This window comes from Meles meles, chromosome 6, assembly GCF_922984935.1.
Source record: "Meles meles chromosome 6, mMelMel3.1 paternal haplotype, whole genome shotgun sequence".
Taxonomy (NCBI): Eukaryota; Metazoa; Chordata; class Mammalia; order Carnivora; family Mustelidae; genus Meles; species Meles meles.
Genome location: NC_060071.1, coordinates 136,029,073 through 136,049,478, shown reverse-complemented (window position 1 = coordinate 136,049,478; position 20,406 = coordinate 136,029,073). Strand labels below are relative to the sequence as shown.

At 41.8% G+C, this 20,406-nt stretch overlaps 2 protein-coding genes across 2 annotated transcripts in view; both read right to left on the bottom strand.

Moving 5' to 3' along the window:
- Positions 1 to 800, bottom strand: part of NEK9 (NIMA related kinase 9) — a 37,442-nt gene extending 36,642 nt beyond the window's left edge. Inside the window, exon 1 of the mRNA XM_046007743.1 lies at positions 355 to 800. Coding sequence (XP_045863699.1) covers positions 355 to 573 — 219 coding nt within the window. The 5' untranslated portion in view covers positions 574 to 800. The remainder of the gene's footprint in view (positions 1 to 354) is intronic.
- Positions 801 to 5,593: 4,793 nt separating this feature from the next.
- TMED10 (transmembrane p24 trafficking protein 10) overlaps positions 5,594 to 20,406 on the bottom strand; it is a 41,077-nt gene continuing 26,264 nt past the window's right edge. The window contains exons 3-5 of the mRNA XM_046009277.1: positions 19,039 to 19,112; positions 9,064 to 9,190; positions 5,594 to 8,662 (exon numbers count right to left, since the gene is read on the bottom strand). Of these exons, the coding sequence (XP_045865233.1) occupies positions 8,541 to 8,662; positions 9,064 to 9,190; positions 19,039 to 19,112 (323 nt within the window). The 3' untranslated portion in view covers positions 5,594 to 8,540. The remainder of the gene's footprint in view (positions 8,663 to 9,063; positions 9,191 to 19,038; positions 19,113 to 20,406) is intronic.

The window sequence follows — 20,406 nt, the reverse complement described above, 5'->3', positions numbered from 1 at the left end:
GCAAAGTAGCTTCGTTCGATCCTCAAAATTAAACTTAAAAAATCAAGGTTATTTTTTAGGATAGTTATCATTAACCCCAATGTACAGATGGGGAAACTAAAGCTCAGAGAAGGTCCAATGCCTTGCTCAGTTCCCCAGGTTCGACAGAAACGACCAGTCAGTAAAACCAGTGATCTACAATTCCCAGGGCAGGTGAGCTGGAAGAATGGAGAAGACCCTGAGACATACACCCTGCGGCCAGGCAAATCTAAGTGAGGACGAGGAGCGAGCCGCAGGCAAAGGCGGGACCCGGTCGGGGCTGGGAAGCGGGGCGGCGAAGGAGGGGCTGGGGCGGCCGGAGCCAGGGGCCGCTACCTCGGTGCGGCGGTACAGCGTGGCCTCCCCGAAGGCGCCGCGGCCCAGGATGCGGATGGGGATGTAGTGCAGCTCCTCCTGCTCCGCCGCGCCGCCGCCGGCTCGTGGCCCCGGGCCGGAGCTGGGCCCCGGGCCCGAGTCCCCGCCACCCCCGGACTCGCTCCCAAAGTCCGAGTTGATGGAATCGCAGTGTCGCTCGTACTCGCCCAGCACCGACATGGTGGCGGCTGCGGGACCGGCCTGCGTGTCCCCAGCGGCGCTGGCCGCACTACGCCTCTCTCGCTTCAGACGCCGGCCCGCGGCTCCGTCAGCCCCGCAAACCCGCGAGGCTCCATGGTGGCTCCTTCCCCCTGACCCGGAAACAGTTCCGGGTGCTTCCGGCCCGGCGGGCTCTCTCCCCCCGTCCCCAACGCCCTCACCGCCTTAGCTCCCCCACTTGCTTAGTCTCGCGGTCCCGGCTTCCCTCCCTCCCACCGGCCGCTGTGCTGGACAGGGAACCGGAGGCCTCAGGCTGCGGCAGGGGAGTCGCCTTCGGGTGTGTAGACCCCGCCCCCGATCCCTGGCCAGGTTCCAAACAGCTTCGAGGTCCGGAGGTCGCCGGGTCGCTTTGTGGCGCCAGGCCTATCTCAAGGGCAGTGATTCCACGTTGAACAGTGCTCTTTGATTAGTGAGATACTGAAGATACTCCAGTAATCGGAAATGCTTGCCTCGTGTCATCTCAGTCCGTGGGCCCAGTTATTGCTCCCAGAGCCACCCTGGGTCCCTCTTCTATGCAACTCCAAAAGTAATTAAAGTCAACTCTCCTTACACTCTTTTTCCAGATTTAACATTCTCCTTCCGTGTGTATTTCCACATCTTTGACCGTCTCATCTCATGCAACATTCTTTAAAGCACTAGGTGCCAGACAGTGTTTCTGTGGGTGGGAAAGCTACAAGAAGGTGCTCCTTACCCGCAAGTCACTAAGAGAATTGTAATACAGTGAAAAAACGTCCCATCAGTGACTGACCTTGGTCAACTTTACATCTCCAAGCTTTTTTTTTTTTTTTTTAATTTGTAAAGCTGTAGGAACAGAACTAACATCACAGAGGTAACAGCTAACTTTTATTAAGTGTTATGTTCCAGACACTATGCTAAAGGTTTTCTTTCCTGGAGTCATCCCACTTAATCCTCATATTATTTTCATTCTATAGAAGGAACGGAGATGACCCAGGTTAAGTCACCTGCTCAATGTTACACAGCTAGTAAGGAGAGCTGGGAGTCAACCCAGTAATCTGGATCCACACCATTCAGAGAGCATGATGTTTGGGGACCAAGAGCAAGTTATGTGGCTGGAGGCCAGGGTATATGTGGTATAAAAGCAAGAGAAGACAGGGCCTCAACTGTTGAGTTTGGCTTTCCTGTGGGCAATAAAAAATTATTCAAGATTTTTAAGCAGGGGAATATATGATTAGTAACTGTGTGTCCCAATTTGCTGGGGAAGTCCCAGTTCACACCTTTCCCCCAGGAATAACAGAGCTTTATTTTGCTCAAGTGCCCAGCTCAGACAATAAGCAATACAGTCACTTTACATAAGACCAAAGTTATATTTTACAAAGAACAATGTGGAGGACAAAGACTTGAGGCAAGGAGACCAGTTAAGGGGCAATTTATATTCTAAGAAAAGAAGAGGCACTGAAGTATTTATCAGTGTGAGTAGAAAGGAAGTCCACGTTTGAGAAATCCTTCTGAAGAACATTTTTTTTTAAACTTTTTAAAAACATTTCATTATTTTACCTGAGAGAGATAGGGACAGAAAGCATGAGTGGGGGAGGGGAAGGGGGAGAAGCTAGCTCACCACCAAGCAAGGAGCCTGGTGCAGGCCTTGATTCCAGAACCCCAGGATCATGACCTGAGCCCAAGGCAGACACTTAAGACTGAGCCACCTAGGCGCCCCATCTGAGGAATATTTAGAACTTTGTGATCAGTTGAGATGTGGTTGATGAAGTAAGTGTGAGTCCAGGAGATTCACTTTGTGATTTTTCATGAGGTGGACAGTGATAGCAAGCAGAGGATGAAGACACCTGGTAGAATGGAACAGGGGAGTTGTGAAGGATGAGCTCACACTCCTACCTATGACCTCTCTACAGCTCATCAGTGACCCTTGTAAGGTATGATATCCTACACTCTGCATAACGTTCCACACTGGCTCTGAATAGGAGAGCACAAGGGACTTCTGTCTCCCTTGGTCGAATACTTCTATTAGTATACTAGGCTTTGTAACAATTGTCTGCTTATATCATACTTGTACTTCACGAAGCTTCTTTTCCACATCCAAAGCAACACAGCTCTTCCACTAGATCACATCACTTATCTGCAAAGCTTGAAAATACTGATGTCTTGTTATGTTCTTTATTGACTATCTCCATTCATTAGAATGTAAACTTCACAAGAGCCTGGATTTTATACTCATTTACAACTATGTGTCAGTGCCTAGAAAAGTGCTTGCTATTACAAGATTAAAAATTATTTGATTAGTAACTGTGGGGCACCTGGGTGGCTCAGTGGGTTAAGCCTCTGCCTTCAGTTCAGGTCATGATCTCAGGGTCCTGGGATCGAGCCCCACATCGGGCTCTCTGCTTGGTGGGCAGCCTGCTTCTTCTTCTCCCTCTGCCTGCCTCTCTGCCTACTTGCAATCTCTGTCTGTCAAATAAATAAATAAAATAAAAAAAAAATAAATAATTCGATGGATAAATACTGGGTCATTATCACCTCTGTATAGAACATTTTTTTTTTAAAGATTTTATTTATTGACAGACAGAGATCACAAGTAGGCAGAGAGGCAGGCAGAGAGAGAGAAAGGGAAACAGGCTCCCCGCTGAGCAGAGAACCCGATGCTGATGCGGGCTCGATCCCAGGATCCTGAGATCATGACCTGAGCTGAAGGCAGAGGCTTTAACCCACTGAGCCACCCAGGCGCCCCTGTATAGAACATTTTTTACACCTAAATGCAAGCCCAACTGATAATCCCTGTCGTATTTCATTATGTTGGTTTCATTCCAGTATGCCGGATTATATATTTTTAAATTTCTCAATTAATCCATTCAACAAACACTGAATACAACTTGTGCCAGGTGCTGAGTTACAACAGAAAACAAAAATAACGTGGTTCCTAGTCTCATGGAGCTTACAGTCCATATAACAAATAACTAGGCAATTACAACTGTTTCAGTGCTATAGTAAGTACAAGATCCTAGAAAGAATTTAGGAGGGGCATCTTTCCAAGCCAAACTTACTGGGCTGATGAAGGCTTCCTGGAGAAATATGCAAAATGTTAAGTCAGTGATGGCTAAACAAAGTAGGGAGATCATTCTGGATAGAGGCCATTTCAGCTACCTCTTCCTATTCATTACAAGGCACTTTGAGGATAGGTATTGCTTCTTAGATTTATCTGAGTCTTCTCCAGAGTTCAACTCAGTATATTAAACAGAATATATGTTCAATAAAAGTGGGGTTTTTTTTTCAGTTAAAAGAATGGAAAAAGTAATTACTTAAAATCGAGAGTAAAGAGGTTTCAGCCACAGCTTTTTCATTTTATTCTGGCATCTTTGCCATGAGGAATGATAGTTTTCTGTAGCTTGGTTAGCCTGGTATTACCAATTGTTTTAGTTATAATGCATAGATACAAGCTTAAGAGACAAACGTCCTGTTCTCTTAAGAGAGTATGGAACAGAAACACTCATGCTCAGTCCTTCATTATACTGGATATAAATGAAACTAAACATCTGGCCTTTGAGTATTCATAAATCCAGAAGTACTGAACATTCTGAAGGTATAACTGATCTCAGACTGCCTTTGGTCGAAAACGGATATATCTATGTTGTATTTTAATAAGTAAACAGGATGTATATAGCAGAAGTTCCCAGTTGTGAATGGCAGATCCCTGGGGCCACAGAGTCACTGTAAAGATGAAAAAATCTACAAAAGTACCCAGCTAAGTCTGTACCTTCACTTTCCAATATTAGCCTCTAGCTCCACGCAGCTATTAAACACTTGAATTGCGGCTAGTCTAAATGGAGATGTGCTGTAGCTGTAAAATGCACAATGGACTTCAAAGACTCTGTATGAGAGAAAGAAAGAAAAATACTCGTGGGGTGTCTGGGTGGCTCAGTCGGTTGGGTGCCTTACTTCAGCTCGGGTTATGGTCTTGGGGTCCTGGGATCCAGCCCTGTATTGGGCTCCCTGCTCAGTGGGGAGTCTGTTTCTCCCTCTCCCTCTGCCGTTCCCGCTGCTCGTGCTCTATGTCAAATAAATAAAATCTTAAAAAAAAAGTAAAATATTCATTAATCATTTTTATATTGACTGCATGTTGAAATGCTCTTTTGGGTATGTTAGACTGTACTACTAAAACTAATTTTGCCTGTTTCTTTTCACTTTACTGTGATACTAGAAAATTTTAAAAACTATACATGGGGTGTATGTTATGTGGGATACCACTACAGCAGACTGAATAATTAATATGCCAAACACATACTACCATTTAACAAGCATATGATACTGCTGAGATGATTAAGTTCATTTAAAAGTTTGGCTGAATTCGTTCACCATTTATGTTCTCTAAAAGTAAATCATCAGTGAGAAATAAGACATTTTTGATATTAAGTTATATTCAAATTTGGGAATCCCTACTTTATAGACTATAGATTCACTGACACATTATCTGTTTTTTTTGGAGGACTGGAGGTTGAGGGTAAATAAGATGCCAGCCTTCAGGTTTACTCTTGGAAAGGAGCTTTATGAAAAATGTTCAGCTGTAAGTAAAAGGAAGGAGAAAATGGCCTTAACCCACTGGACTGGGTTTTATATAGATGTAATGGGCAAAAAAGAAGTCCTGAGAGGTTCTAAACTGGGAGGGGAATTTTAAGAATGAATGTTAAGGGAGAGGACACTCTGGAAATAATTCTAATAGCAGTTTCCCAAAGAAAGAAGCTACAGAAAATGCTTGGCTTACAGAACCCTATTTTAGCCTTTATGAAGATGTTAATTATTATGATTAAGTTTATATACACATTATATATAGCTTATATATTTATATATAAAAGATAATAAAATTGTATTAGCTCAAATAAACTTTATCGATCTGCAGTAAATCACATAGAACCTTTTCTCTAATTTATCATGGATAACTTGCCATACTTTAAAACTGAAGAAAATGGAAGAATTATTGCCAATTCAGACAAAGAGATACTCAATACACCTAAAATGGTTTCTGCTAGCATTTATTTGAGAAAATTTACACAAAAATCCCCAATCCAACATTTACAAGTGAATCTGTAGAAATCCCACATGCCTCTTTCCATTAAGCAAACAGAAAAATGGCTAATGACAGGAATCTATGACAATGGTATAACAGCGCTTAAACTGTATCATTCCCCTATCTGTATTATACAGACTGTGTTGAAAAGGCTCGAAATGGAGGAAAGCAGATAAACTCTTCATTTTTAAAGCTGATTTACTCTTGCACTAGCCTTCTATCAAAGGCAAATAATTTTTACTCTTCTGATAAAATGAAGCTGTAATTATCAATGAACTTTAAACTGAAAGCACAAGTGTCTGAGCTGGTATTTTTGGCATGTGAGTAAAAGGGAAGAATGGAAAAAAAAATCCCAGTTTCACAAAGTCACACTTGGAAACAAAAACATCATTAAAATAAAATAGTCTCCTCTCCTACATTTTTCTTTGCCATTTTGTCAAAACATTAGAACTTTCATTGCTTCTGAAAAAGGGGAAAGTCACCATTCAGAAATATGAGTTTCTTATTAGGCTAAAGGTACAGAACAAAATTTGACCTTTAGACCTCTAAGAATGGATCTGACCCACAAATCTGGCTATCTACTTCCCTACTTGGATGTATCCTCTGTCATCTAGTGTATGTAATACCACAGATGGACTTTTCTCAACATCCACTGTCCTTACGTTCAGGATTTGGCCTCCAGGTTCTCGGGAGCCGTACCTATCAATTCCCACCAGCAGATGGCAATGTTGCGCAAATTAATGCCACACCAGAGGCATTCACAGAAGTCAAGAGTGGGGATAAAGGGCTTTTGGGTTCACAGCAGCTGGAACATTAACAGCCTGAGATTTTAACAACATAACTCACTCCCTCTTTTACTTTTGTATTTTACTCTGGTCATCACAACAGTGTTAATTCTAATGCACTGCTTAACCGCAAGCTATATGCCCTAAGCCCAGTAATTCTTGCCTCTGAGGTTAGACAAAGCCCTGTAACAGTCAGCAGGGGTTAAGGGATTACAGAAAGGACAGACTCCTATCCATTTTCCTGGGTGAAATGGAGATATTTTCAAGTGACATTATTTTTCGTAACTGTCCACAAACATGGTCATTTGTAACCATGTCTTTGCTTACGTAATGGCCTTTAGGCACCTTACATTCCCACAGTAATTCTTGGCTTTGCTTTTGCAACATTCAGTTTCAAGTATTTGTTCTATTTATAATCCTCCCAGATGTGTTTTTCTTAGCCCCCAAATGTCTTAATTTGCTAGATGGAACACATAAGGACAGGAATTAAGTCAGTGATCGGCCATATAAGAGTAGTTGGTAAATTTTACTTGTATTTTCCTTTCTAGAAGTTATGTTAAAAATTCAAGCAACCACATATCTGACAGAGAACTTGTATCTAGGATATATAAGGAACTCTGTAACTTAGTAGAAAAAACAAGCTAATTAGAAAGTGGGTAAAAAGGACAGGAAAGGATATTTCATTGAGGAGGATATATGGACGATAAATAAGCACATGAAAAGATGCTCAACATCATCTGCCATTAGGAAAATGCAAATTAAAACCATAATGAGGCATTACTAGACACACCTATGAGAATGACTAAAATAAAAAATAACAATAACAAATACTGGAGAGGATCTGGAGAAATTGGACTGGTCACATGTTGCTGGTGGGAAGGTAAAATGGCAGTCACTCCAAGAAGAGAGTAGGAGGGTTTCTTATAAAAACAAACACGTGCTTATCATACAACCCAGCAACTGCCCTCTTGGGCATTTATTTATCCCAGAGAAATGAGAATTTATGTTCACATGAAAACCTGTACATGAATGTTCACAGCAGCTTTAGTAGAAACAGCCAAAAACTGACAATGACCCAATATCCCTCAGTGGGGGAATGGTTAAACAAACTGTGGTACCTGCGTACCATGAGATACTCCTTAGCAATAAAAAGCAAGCCATTGATAACATGCAGCAACGTGGATGGATTTCAAGGGAATTATGCTGAGTTTTGAAAGCCAATCTCAAAAGGTTACATACTGTATGATTCCATTTATAAAACATTCTTGAAATGACAAAATTACAGATGGAGAAGAGATTAGTGGTTGCCAGAAGTTGGGGCTTTGCGGAAAAGAAGGGAGGTGGCTATGGTTATAAAAAGTAGTAGTACAGGGATAGGAGAGTTGGGACTGTTCTATCTTGCGGTGGTGATCACACAAATCCACACCTGATAAAACTGCACAGAGCTAAACACACATAAATACACAAAAGAGGTTCAAGCAGTTGAGCACAAATATTTTAATTCTCTAAAATGAAGTCCTCTTTAAGAGTTATGTACAGTACAAAGCTCATTTCTATGAGGTGTCCATCTATCACCCTTTCAAGAGACAGGAATTTATGAAAGGAAATCACCAGAAGCTACCTAACATTTCAGCTAAGGGTCAAGAGAAATCGAAGTGTGTTTTCACAAAGAAATCCGAAGAGGACAATCAGAATGAAACAAGTTCAACATGGTCATACAAACCTTGGTAAAGGAACTAAAGTGGAAGCCCAAGCTGGTAAGCAAGTAGGAAAAGGAAAGAAAACATGGTTCAAACAGATCACAGGAGGAAACCCAGTACAAATGCTGACTTTGGCATTACCTAGGTAACCCCTATTTTTTGTTATAGAGGACTCTAATAATAGTCCTATTGTTGCAAAACTAGTCCCAATGCTACCAAGTTAAAAAGAAGTCTCTCACTGACTTGTTGGGTGTAGGCAGTAACCCCTGTCCTCCCACACCAAAAGAGATCAGTTCTTGCAAGAAAGCTCCAATGTGCCTTGATGGTGCTGTTAGTAGGACGCCTTGGGTCAGGCATGTCCCAGTGATCTTCCGCTGGCCGAGATACAAGGTGGGAGGAGACTGGACCTTATTACTCAATCAGCTTCTTGGCCTTGAAGAAGCGGCGCAGGTAGAAGACCTGCCAGGTGGCTAGTCCGATGAGGCAGAACATTGAGAAGATGCTGAAGTACAGGACCCGAGTGTTTGTTGACTCTAAAAAAAAACAAAAGTGTTATAAGGCAATGAAGTGAGGCTCAGCAGGCTACACAGCAGCCAGGGGGAAAAGTAAGTAATTAACTTCACTCAGTCCCTAGACCTGACAGTAGATTTTGGATTGTTTTTCTTAAAAGTTCACTGTTCTAGAAGAAAAAAAAATTCACTGTTCTACAGATAAATGTTAAAAATTACAAAGTTTGATATTCAATAAGCTGGGAATATGGTCAACTGCATACCACAGAAATTTCTATTCCCTTGAAAATCTAACAAAGCTCATGTACCCGGAGAAGCAGCAACACTGAAGTAAGTGATCATCCCATTCCCCCATGGCCATCTGGCAAAACTGAGAAAAGAGCTCGGTCTCCCTTACAAAGAAATAAGAGCTGCTCTCCCCTCACCATTGGTATCTCGCATCTCCTCCTCTCGCTTCTTCATGTAGGCAAAATCGTTAACGATGGATTCTGAAAGGTCTTCTAAGCGTCGGAGCTCCACCTCTAAAGGCTTGAGCTTCTCAACCTTGGCAATCTGGAAAAGAAAGGAATTATGAACCCACTCCTTGACAAAACTGCTTTAGTCTAGAACACAAGGCGACAGATGAGTCTTTTCAAAGTTTCACCAAACCCAGGGCACTTGGCTGGCTCGGTTGGTAGAGCATGTGACTCTATCTCAGGGTTGTGGGTCTGGGCCCCACGCTGGATGTAGAGATTACTTAAAAATAAAATCTTTTTTTTTTTTGGATAATCGAGTTATTATTATTTATTTATTTATTTGACAGAGAGAGAGAGAGAGAGAGAGATCACAAGTAGGCAGAGAGGCAGGCAGAGAAAGGGAAGCAGGCTCCCTGCTGAGCAGACCCTGGGATCATGACCTGAGCTGAAGGCAGAGGCTTTAACCCACTGAGCCACCCAGGTGCCCCTTAAAAATAAAATCTTAAAAAAAAAAGTTTTACCAAACTTAGAATCTCTTCTATTATCACTTTAACGTATTTTAAAATCTGGGCTTCTGTCCTTCCCCACGAACTGTTCCTAAGTTTCCATCTCAGACTTTTTTGATACTTTAATTTTGATTAAAACCTCCTTGGAAGTATTATAATATGGTAGGTTATAAAGTAAAATATTTTCCTAAAATTTCTTATTTTATTGTTTAAAAGATTTTATTTATTTGAGAGAGACACTGCAAGAAAGGGAACGCAAGCTGAGGGAGAGGGAGAGGGAGAAGCAGGCTTTACACTGACCTTTTACTCATGTCCAAGAAAGAAACAACAGTATCAGCACAGTTGGAGTCATTATTAGTCAGATGTGATTTTAAAAGAAAACCCTCCAAATTCCCAATACACAATGCACAGGAATGAGAGTATATGCAACTATAACATCAAGATAACAACTAAACTATAAAATTAGAGAATTCTGGTTTGCTCCTTTAAATCCCACAATAGCTTTAGGGTTTATATTGGAGCTCCAGAGCCCAGATGAATCCTAGCTTTGCTAAGAAACCAAAAAACAAGCCAGAAACAAAAAACACTACTTTTTTTTTTTTAAAGAATTACATAGCCAGTTATCAAAAGAAATCTCCGAGGATGTCTGTATGCTAAAGAAGGAAGGATGTGAGCAAGAAATGAACTGTTTTCCTTTCTCAGCCTAGACCACTGTGAAACCTCCAAGAGTACCTAGTAACTAAAAGCAGATATGACAAAAGCAAAGATTTCATTATTCTATTTTTGGTTTTTTCCCTATCAATCTAAGACTTTGATTTACTTTTAAAATGAGGATATACCATCAGAGTTTTCTAGATTTTAAAACTCATATACCAGTTGCTCTTAGAGCTTTTCTAGAGAATTCATCAAAAATTCTTTTTCTATGAGTGCCTGATGGCTCAGTTAAGCGTCTGCCTTCAGCTCAGATCATGATCCCAAGGTCCTAGGATGGAGCCCTGCGTCAAGCTCTCTGCTCAGTGGGGATTCTGCTTCTCTCTTTCCCTCTGCTCCCCTGCTCAAGCTCACTCTCACTCTACCTCAACAGGTAAATAAAATCTTTAAAAAAAATTTTTCTATATCTGCTTCTTTACTCTCTATTTCATGTTCTCTATAGAACTCCCTACCTTTCCTTCTCTTTCGTCCAATTCACCTTCTTTGTTCTTTTTCAGTTAATGTTAACAGCAGTTAACATGGGATGAACAGGAAGAGTTTAAGGGCATTCTTATGCTCTTTGCACACTACATTCTGCACTGAACATGTGAAGTTACTGAAAATTAAAGTTATTTGGGGAAACCTGGGTGGCTCAGATGATTAAGCATCTGTCTTTGGCTCAGACTGAGATCTCCAGGTCCTGGGATCAAACCCACGTCTGGCTCCCAGTTCAGTGGGGAGTCTGCTTCTCCTTCTCTCTCTGCCTCTCCCCCTGCTTGTGCTCTCTTTGCCTCTCTCTCTCTCTCAAATGAATAAGTGAAATCAAAGAAAAAAAATTTAAAAAGTCACTTAAAATAAAACTAGAAATTGCTGTTAGGATGTGGATATAAAAATTACGTATTTATTTATTTTTATTTATTTTTTAAGACTTTATTTGACACAGAGAGCGAGCGAGAGAGCACAAGCAGGCAGAATGGCAGGCAGAAGGAGAGAAGACGACTCTGATGTGGGACTCGATCCCAGGACCCTGGGATCATGACCTGAGCCAAAGGCAGCCACTTAACCAATTGAGCCACCCAGGCGTCCCTTAAGCTTATATTTAAATAAGGTACGTAAAGTGTGATGACTCTGCAATGATCCACCTAAGTTTTCTTAGACTAGATGTACATTTTCTTACATTTGTAAAGTGTTGGCTTAATTACTGACATCACTGACAGCTAGAAACAGAATGAAGCTAACCGACTGTAACATTTAACTAATGGTTAGTTAATGCATTTAGCTAACTCTCCTAGCTTAATGTCCAAATGCCAAATTTTGTCATTAATTTAGAATACATATCTGCTGATCTTGTATAGAGCCACAGAGCAAAAAAATTCCCCAGAGAAAAGATATCAATACAAGTTATATATAATAAGCTCAGCTTTCATCTGTTTAAAATTTTCCCTCCTGGTTTATACTTTTATCTCCAAAGCTTCCTGAATGAGATAGTATAAAAGCAATGGCATGAAATTTCTTTAGCGATAAATGATTTAGGGCTCTCTAAATAGAAACTTGCAAAAAGAACTGGAAGTGAAACTATGGCCATGACTCTGCCCGCTGAAAATATTCTCTATTTTAAAGATTGTATTTATTTGACCGGGGCGGGGTGGGGGGGAGAGCAAGCACAAGCAGGGGGAGCCACAGAAGAAGATGGATTAAGCAGGCTCCCCACTGAGCAAGGGGCCCAACAGGACCCTGCAATCCTGACCTGAGCTGATAGCAGAAGCTTAACCAACTAAGCCACCCAGGCGCCCCTGAAAATATTCTTAGAAAAAAAAAAATATTGTGAAGACTACTTCCAACCCTCCTCACCTTTTTTGTTAAATGACAATAGGCCAAATGCCTAAAACCTGAAATGCCCTAAAACCTGAAAACCTGAGTAAACCTGGTATTGAGGATGGCCTTTGTAGATTACAGACCAAAAATCCTGCTCCCAATCCTTTCCTTTTCTGATGTTTCATTTATTTTTTTGTTGTACAAGCAACACATAAATATGTTCTCTTGCTACACATGTAAACTATTCAGAAGCAAAGGGAACAAAAACAAAAAGCCTACCTTCACATGGCTCCTCAATTTCCGTTACTCACACATTCCTTCTCAAAGGTAACCATGGTCATGCATTTGGTGTGTATCTTTTTTTCTTTTTTTTTTTTTTTTAATTTTATTTATTGGACAGAGAGAAATCACAACCAGGCAGAGAGGCAGGCAGAGAGAGAGAGGAGGAAGCAGGCTCCCCGCGGAGCAGAGAGCCCGATGTGGGGCTCGATCCCAGGACTCTGGGATCATGACCCAAGCTGAAGGCAGAGGCTTTAACCCACTGAGCCACCCAGGCGCCCCTGGTGTGTATCTTTCTAGACCTTGCTAGAAAGGTCTAGAAAGATACACGCTATTTATGCTTTGGTGCGCATATAAATGTACACAGAAACACACAATTTAAAACACATTTATTAATGGGGGCCCTACTGCACACATTGTCCACAGCTTGCTTTTTTTCATTTAATAAGATCTTTCCAAAAGCTTACGTGCTTATAGATTCACCTATTCTTAACTGCTACCCAGGATTCCATACTGCCTATAGGCCATTGTTCACTTAATCATTCAATTCCCCAACTTTTTTCCAGCAGAAGTCCTACCCCAAACTCTAGTTCTATTCATAACCAAACAGCCCAATTCCCATTTTCCTTGATGTTGGAAATGTTGTTGATGTTATTTTCAATGAAATAACCCTTACTCAACCCTTTCCTTAATTTGGTAAATTATTTTCAGCCTTCTATGAGTGGGATGAAGGTCTCTTTCCCTAAAACACATCTCTGCCTAACAAACAGCTTTATTTACTTGATATTAATTTTAAATCTAGGAAAGTTAAAGAACTGCCAAGAGACTCAAACAATGTTGAAAACCAACTTTCTATTCCAACCACCTAACACATCGTGGATACTCATTGGAAAATAACAGTAATAATGGATATATATTTACATCTAATCTACACCTAGAGATAAAAAAAAAATGTACGAAGCGGTCTTAAAAAAAACCAAAACCATTTTAAGACCCTAACCACAGTGCTTTCTTGAGTGCTTACTATGTGCAAGGAACAAAGATAAATGATGAACTCTGCTCCTAAGAAGCTCACAGTCTGGTGGGGAGGCTCATATAAAAAGCTATAACCATAATATAAGGCATTATATATTAACTCTACAACATAGGCACACGTTAAAAGTGAAAAGGAAGGAAAATAGCACAAGATTAATCACAGTTGCAAGGATAAAGGAAAGGTTAACAGGAAGTGAGTGAGGTGGGTCTCACAAATGACGCAGGATTTTGAAAGAGAGGAGAGAGAAAGACATTCAAGGCTGAGGGGAACTTGCAAACCAAAACACGGAGGGAGGACACTGCAGGCAGACGTTGTTTAGATTGTACATCGTCTGATCTGTGTGTGTGTGTGCGCACGTGTGCGCGTACTCATGTGCCAACACACACCCATTCTTGGGGGAGGGTGGTTGGTAATCGCAAATATAATGCTCAAAAATTCGGGTGGAGGGGCGCCTGGGTGGCTCAGTGGGTTAAAGCCTCTGCCTTTCGCTCAGGTCATGATCCCAGGGTCCTGGGATCGAGTCCCGCGTCGGGCTCTCTGCTTGGCAGGGAGCCTGCTTCCTCCTCTCTCTCTGCCTGCCTCTCTCCCTACTTGTGATCTCTGTCAAATAAATAAATAAAATCTTAAAAAAAAAAAATTCGGGTGGAGCTCAACTGAGCAGAGGATGAAGAGAGTAGTATAAAGAATTAGATCTATCAGTATATATTCACAATGTGTATATATTTTATACCTTATAATCTTGCTTAATCCTCATAAACCCTATATAAGGTAAATATTATTATCCCTAAATTTTTCAAATGAGTAAATTAAGATTCAAAGTGTTAAATAACTTGCCCAAGTTCTCAGAGCTTGATGGGAGTGGAGACTGGAATCCAAGTCTGAGTTTATACTTTATTCTGAAGATACTAAAAGTTTGATGAAGGAGACTAGCAGACTCCACTAAGTTTTTTCTGGATCAAAGGTGAAGTGATCAAACTATATTAGACCACAAGGATCTGGGTAAGTTGTCCAGTTTATTAATCGAACTTCCCTAGTTTCATACTGCTATTATTTTAATTTTTACAGACTAACAGAGTAAAAATGTTACGCAAATTGTCATCACTATTCTCAGGAAGACCCTCTTCACTTGACCAGGACTAAGTACTCAATGAGTATCATCAAGGCTTTTATCATAGTCAGTACAAAAAGATAACACCTGTATCAAAAATCCCCACTGACTGTTGTTCTGCTCTTCCTAAAGTGTGTGATTTAATGTTCAAACTGTGTGCAAGAATGTGAAATTACGCTTGTTTCATGCCGGCACGCCATTATTCCAGTCTACGTCTCTCTCCTTAGGCTGGAAGGATGATCTGTATTTTGCCAACAGCTCGATGAAAGCAAAGCCTACTTGAAGTTATGTACCACAGGTTGTCCACTAGAGGGTAGCATTCCCCCCGTAAACTGTACAGTGGCCATTCAATGAAGAGTACTAGAGCTACAATGGAGTTCATTTGACAAATCAAACTGGAGTTTCCACAGTTATCAAGTCCACTGGGTGCAACACCAGGCCTAGCAGATCCACGGTCTCTTGAACGCCTAGACAAGGTCACCAGAGCATTTATTCAGCATCAGAACCGCAAAGCTCTGCTGCTGTAAAATGCAAGCAAAACCATACCTTTGACTTCCAAAAGCCTATCTGCTCAGTGTACCGAAATCCTTCCTATCTTTCAAGCCTTAACCACGAAGCTTCCTTTAACCACTTCCGTCAACACCGACTCCCTCTTTCCTAAAGTCCTACAGCACTCAGACTGTGCCACATAATTAATAATCATACATTGTCAAAGTCACATTGTTTTTTTTCCCCATGCTAGTTTGGCCCCTGAACTCACATAATGTATACTTTGTGTAGCATCCCCATTTGATGCCTTCTTCAGAGGAGCCAAGTTTCTCATAGGAGATAGTAAGTGTTGTTGGTGTCCTGAAGCAGGCTTCCTCAGAGCATCCTGCCATCTACTCTGACCTAGTGCTCAGGAGAAATCTTCCCTACCATGCTATCTCTCATCTGTGGTGGTCGGGACCCCTTGGAAAAGCTGCAATTCAGAAAGCCTTTCCCTGCATATTTCCAAAAATACGTGAAATTACTCTTCTTCTTTTTTAGATTACTTATTTATTTGACAGACAGAGATCACACATAGGAAGAGAAGCAGGCTCCCCGCCGAGCAGAGAGCCTGACATGAGGCTCAATCCCAGGACCCTGGGACCATGACCTGAGCCGAAGGCAGAGGCCCCAACCCACTGAGCCACCCAGGTGCCCTGAAATTACCCTTCTTAAGCCATATCCAAATCTTCCACTGCCCTAGTGATAACTTGAACCTAGAATTCAGAGTCATATGTAATTACACCAAGGAAACGTTCTCTGAAAAACTTCTTAACTTAAAACACGTGAAACCGACCTCTATATAGAGAATTATTGGATTGTTTTCCTTGGTGAAGCACTGAAACTCGAGAAGCTTCTTATGGTAAGCCAATTTCAGTCAAATTGCTGTTACCTCCACACTCCCCACCAGAGCCCCCCAAATTTTAGAAGAGTAACAGCGGAGATCATCTAGTCTCCATAATGAAGATAAAGAAGGTAGACATCAGTCAAAGGCAAGTCTACTTGTGTGGGGAAGTATGTGAATCACAAGCCTCTTCACAGAAGCTCAAAAGGTCAAGAATGTGCCAACATAAGGCCAGATAAAACAGCCAATCTTAGGGTTATATGGAATTTAGCATGATCCTATTTACTTTGTCAGAGTTTCCAGAAAGGGTAGGCAAAGGGAGCAAAATCTACTGAACGAACCAAACTGTGGGTCGGGTTTCTTGCCCATACGTTATTTCATTTAGTTCATGTTGAGAGAAGTATTTTGGAGCTAGTACGCAGAACCAGAGTTCTTCCTCCCTAAGGCACTCAAAAAAAGTAGAACTTTTGGAAAGTCTTCAGTTGTTGCTCCAACAAGGGCAACTGTCTTTGGTATACACGCTGACAGCAAATGACACACTAACAGAACTCACAGGCACAACAGGATCTTAGTTGTGCTGAAAAAGCGGACATCCACATCAAGAAGGGACAGACACTGCCCCAGAGTTAGAGGATGGGTCAGATAGCTCCTTCTCTGTGGGATAGTTACTGCCTTCATTTTCGCAACTGCAGGATTAGACAATTAGTTCTCCTAAGCAGCTGCTCTAGTTCCACAGACCACAAACTCAAAAAAACAAAACAAAACAAAACAAAACAAAAAAACTGGCTCAATTCACATACCGACTCTATACAGATGTGCCCCCTCCCCCCCAACCAAGGACAAAAGACAGTGGTGAAAAGTCCTTAAAATTCAACACAGAAATCAAAAGTGCTTTATTTCTGAGGACATAAGCATTCTGAACTCTTTAAAGAATTCAAACTACAAGACTCTATGCTTCTTTACAAGAGGACAACCATTCCGGCTTCAAAATATCATCTTACATTTGTACTGTTTACATACTAACTTCACATGCACTGGTTAAGTAAATCCTCTAACAATTCAGCAGGCATTGGAGCCCTCTGGCCCAGCTACTGAAACACTGACTACTACTCAATTTTACAAAACCACAAGGGACTTTAGAATCATGAAGCCCACAACTGTGAGGGAGAAACTTAAAGAAATGTGCCACCTCCCCAAACCCAAATGCTTATACCAATAGGCCCAAATCCTCTGGAGATAAAAGCTATTACTTCAAGGGCCTGAAATTAAATGCCTCAGAACCTCTACATACACTCAGTGCTCTCTGGTAATTAACCAGAGAACAAGTGTTTCTATTATTCATGTTCTTGTCACAGGCATTTGCTGAGAGACAAGTAACAGCTATTTCTAAGTAAGATTCAAGGGAGCCTAGCCACTGACTGAGGAAAGGGCTGCTTTTGGCCTGTGTTGAAACCACTTCTCCTCTGCCTCAGTTTGCTTTTGGCAGGGGGGTGGTGGGGGGCGGCGCTGGTGGTAAGATCGCCAGCAAGAGTAGTAGCAGGAGTTAGTTTCTTGGTTAAGAAACAGAATTTAGAGCTGTGTTGTAACTATGTGCGTAACGACGCTTAAGACGTGCCAGACTTCCAAAGCAGGAAGCAGGCAGAGGAAGTGCTGTGGTTTCCTTTCTGCTAGGGATTCCCCTTTTGGGTTAAGCAGAAGGTCAGGAAAGATAAAAGCCCTTCCTCAATGTCAACAAAGTCCAAGGATGGTAGACATTCCAGGAGGAACAGGAGTTCTAATGTGCTTTGTGACAGAGATGTCCACATCCTTTTCCATGTAAACTCACAAAAATGCTCTCTGTTTTAGAGGGAAAAATGGCATCTAATGTCTAATCAAGTGCCCTATTACTTAATATAATGGCAGCCATCGTATCAGGAGGAAAAAGTTACAACTGGTAAAATTTCTGGTGTAACAATGCACACTGGCTTAGAGAGTGGTGTCAAGTTAAGACAGCAGCAGTCACTGAAAACTGAAAATCACCTTACCTACTCTTCTACCTCAGAATAACTGCAACAAGGTTTTCTCTTTTTTACCTTCCGATGGCATTTTTACAACATCTTATTTAAATATAATTAAGATTCCCCTCAACCATCAAAGTTTAAAAAGGATTATTTCAATTTACTCTTCATCTCATCAAATAAAGAGGCTCTCTTGCTTTCTTTCTGTTTTTTAACTAAACCAGCTTAGACACAGAAACAAAGCAATTCAAAGTCTCTACCAGGAACTATCTTCCATTCACTACCTCTAGTGCCTCCCTCCCTCCTGTTGATCACCTACAAATAACTCAGCCTTGGGTTCTTCTACTGGATATCTGAACTATGAAAAAGAGGAAAGACTTGAGCTGCAATTGTTGTACTGCTACTTCCTGTTGGAGAATTAGCTGGTCACTTCCAATCTTCTTCCATTTTAGGACATTTCCTTCCCAGGTCCTGACCAAAGATGGAGCAACTTTCTGTGGGTCCACCAGTCCCAGAAAATTCTCTCAAATCACTTAAATCAACTTTCTTTTATTTAGTTTACATTCTTTAAAGAACCATTTACATTTCCTGTCCCCCACTTCTTCTTCGTACCTTTAGGTCCTGTTGTAAGAAGATTTCTGATCTGGGTAAAAACACTCAACTTTCTGTAAAGACCAATCCTCCAGTCTTAAATAGTTCTTGTGGCTTTGGAGTTTTTTAAAAGATTTTATTTGAGAGAAGGAGAGAGAGAAAGCACACCTGCAAGCAGGGGGAGGAGGAGAAGAAGAGGGAGAAGCCGACTCTCCACTGAACAGGGAGCCCAACGTGGGGCTCAATCCCAGGGCCTTGGGATCATGACCTGAGTTGAAGGCAGATGCTTAACGAACTGAGCCACCCAGGTGTCCCTACACACCAACACTGTCTATGGGGTAGCTGGTTCAGTCATTTGGCCAAAGCCACAGCCAGAATTATTGTTCAAGGCTGTTAACACAACTTTTTGTATCAATAAGATTGTAGCTGGCTGTCACATGACTGCTGAGAAAACAAAAGCCTTCTGGGCAAAGCACAGCCAGTTGGCCTGACTGGGTCACGGAAGCCTCGTAGCACAGCACACTACTACTGGCTGTTAGAGCAGGACATACCTCTTCATAATTTTTTGCCTCCACTCCGTGCTTCATGTCTAGAATCACGAGTTGGTCAGGTATCCGCCCTGTTCCTGAGAAAGAAATCAAAAGATTCATTGTGTAGAATATTTAAAATTCCGGGAAATCACCCACCCACCCTCCCTCTCTCTAACCCCTACCCTCTCAATAGAGGGAAACAGCCACAACTCCTCCCACTACTCAGCTGCAGAAAATTCCTGGCTCTGGCTAAAATCACAAGCATTCCAGACAAAGCCTCTATCTGTGTGGGGTGCCGGAAAGCAACGAGAACATGCTGCTGGCAAACATCTCTGGGCCGGCAGGACACAAGACACTGCAGCTGGTACTGCACAGGGACAGAAGAGCAGAAGAGACAACGGACACAGGCTTACTGGATTAGGAAATAAAAGTCGAGTCAAAACAGTATAAAACTGAGCGGCATCTAGACCAATAGGTAGTGGGCACCAACTAAGACTGAAAGGTATGTTTCCACATCTGAAAAGGGTGCCCTGTCAAATTTTGAAAAAAAGGATTATTGGGTACATGCTAAGCTCAGATTTACTTAACATAAACATGAGTACTGAAAACATCACAGAAGTTAGCTAATATTCCACTTTAATTCAAGCCTTCTAGGGGCGCCTGGGTGGCTCAGTGGGTTAAAGCCTCTGACTTCGGCTCAGGTCATGATCCCAGGGTTCTGGGATCGAGCCCCGCATCAGGCTCTCTGCTCTGTGGACAGCCTGCTTCCTCCTCTCTCTCTCTGCCTGCCTCTCTGCCTACTTGTGATCTCTGTCTGTCAAATAAATAAATAAAATCTTAAAAAAAAAATGTTAATTCAAGCCTTCTGGTTCAATGTAAGGACATTTCAGGAGGTCGGTAAAGTGTTATAGGACCCACAAAACACTTAAAAGAGAACAGCCCAAGAAAAACACTTGTAAAGAAGAATACAATTTTCAGGGACGCTACTTAGAAAGAGAAATGTCTATTTGGGACAGGAGTGCCAACAGAGCTAGGCTCATATCAGAAAAGGTAAACTGATACAGCTTGATCAAAAAAGAATTTAATCTTAAATCAACAGGTAGGAGAGAAAAAGAGTCAAGAGTCCCAGAAAACTGCTCAGCCCCAGTCCCCAGGAATTCACATAGTTATTTGTGAAATAGAAAACTGCCTCCAGGGGGGCAGCTGAGTGGCTCAGTTGACGAAGCATCTGCCTTTGGCTCAGATCATGATCCCAGAGTCCAGGGACATCCCGTCAGGCTCAGAGCCTGCTTCTCCCTCTGCCTGCCACTCCCCCTGCTGTGCGCTCAGTGCTCGCGCTGGCGCTCTCTCTCTCTCTCTGACAAAAAAATAAATAAACAAATTCTTTTT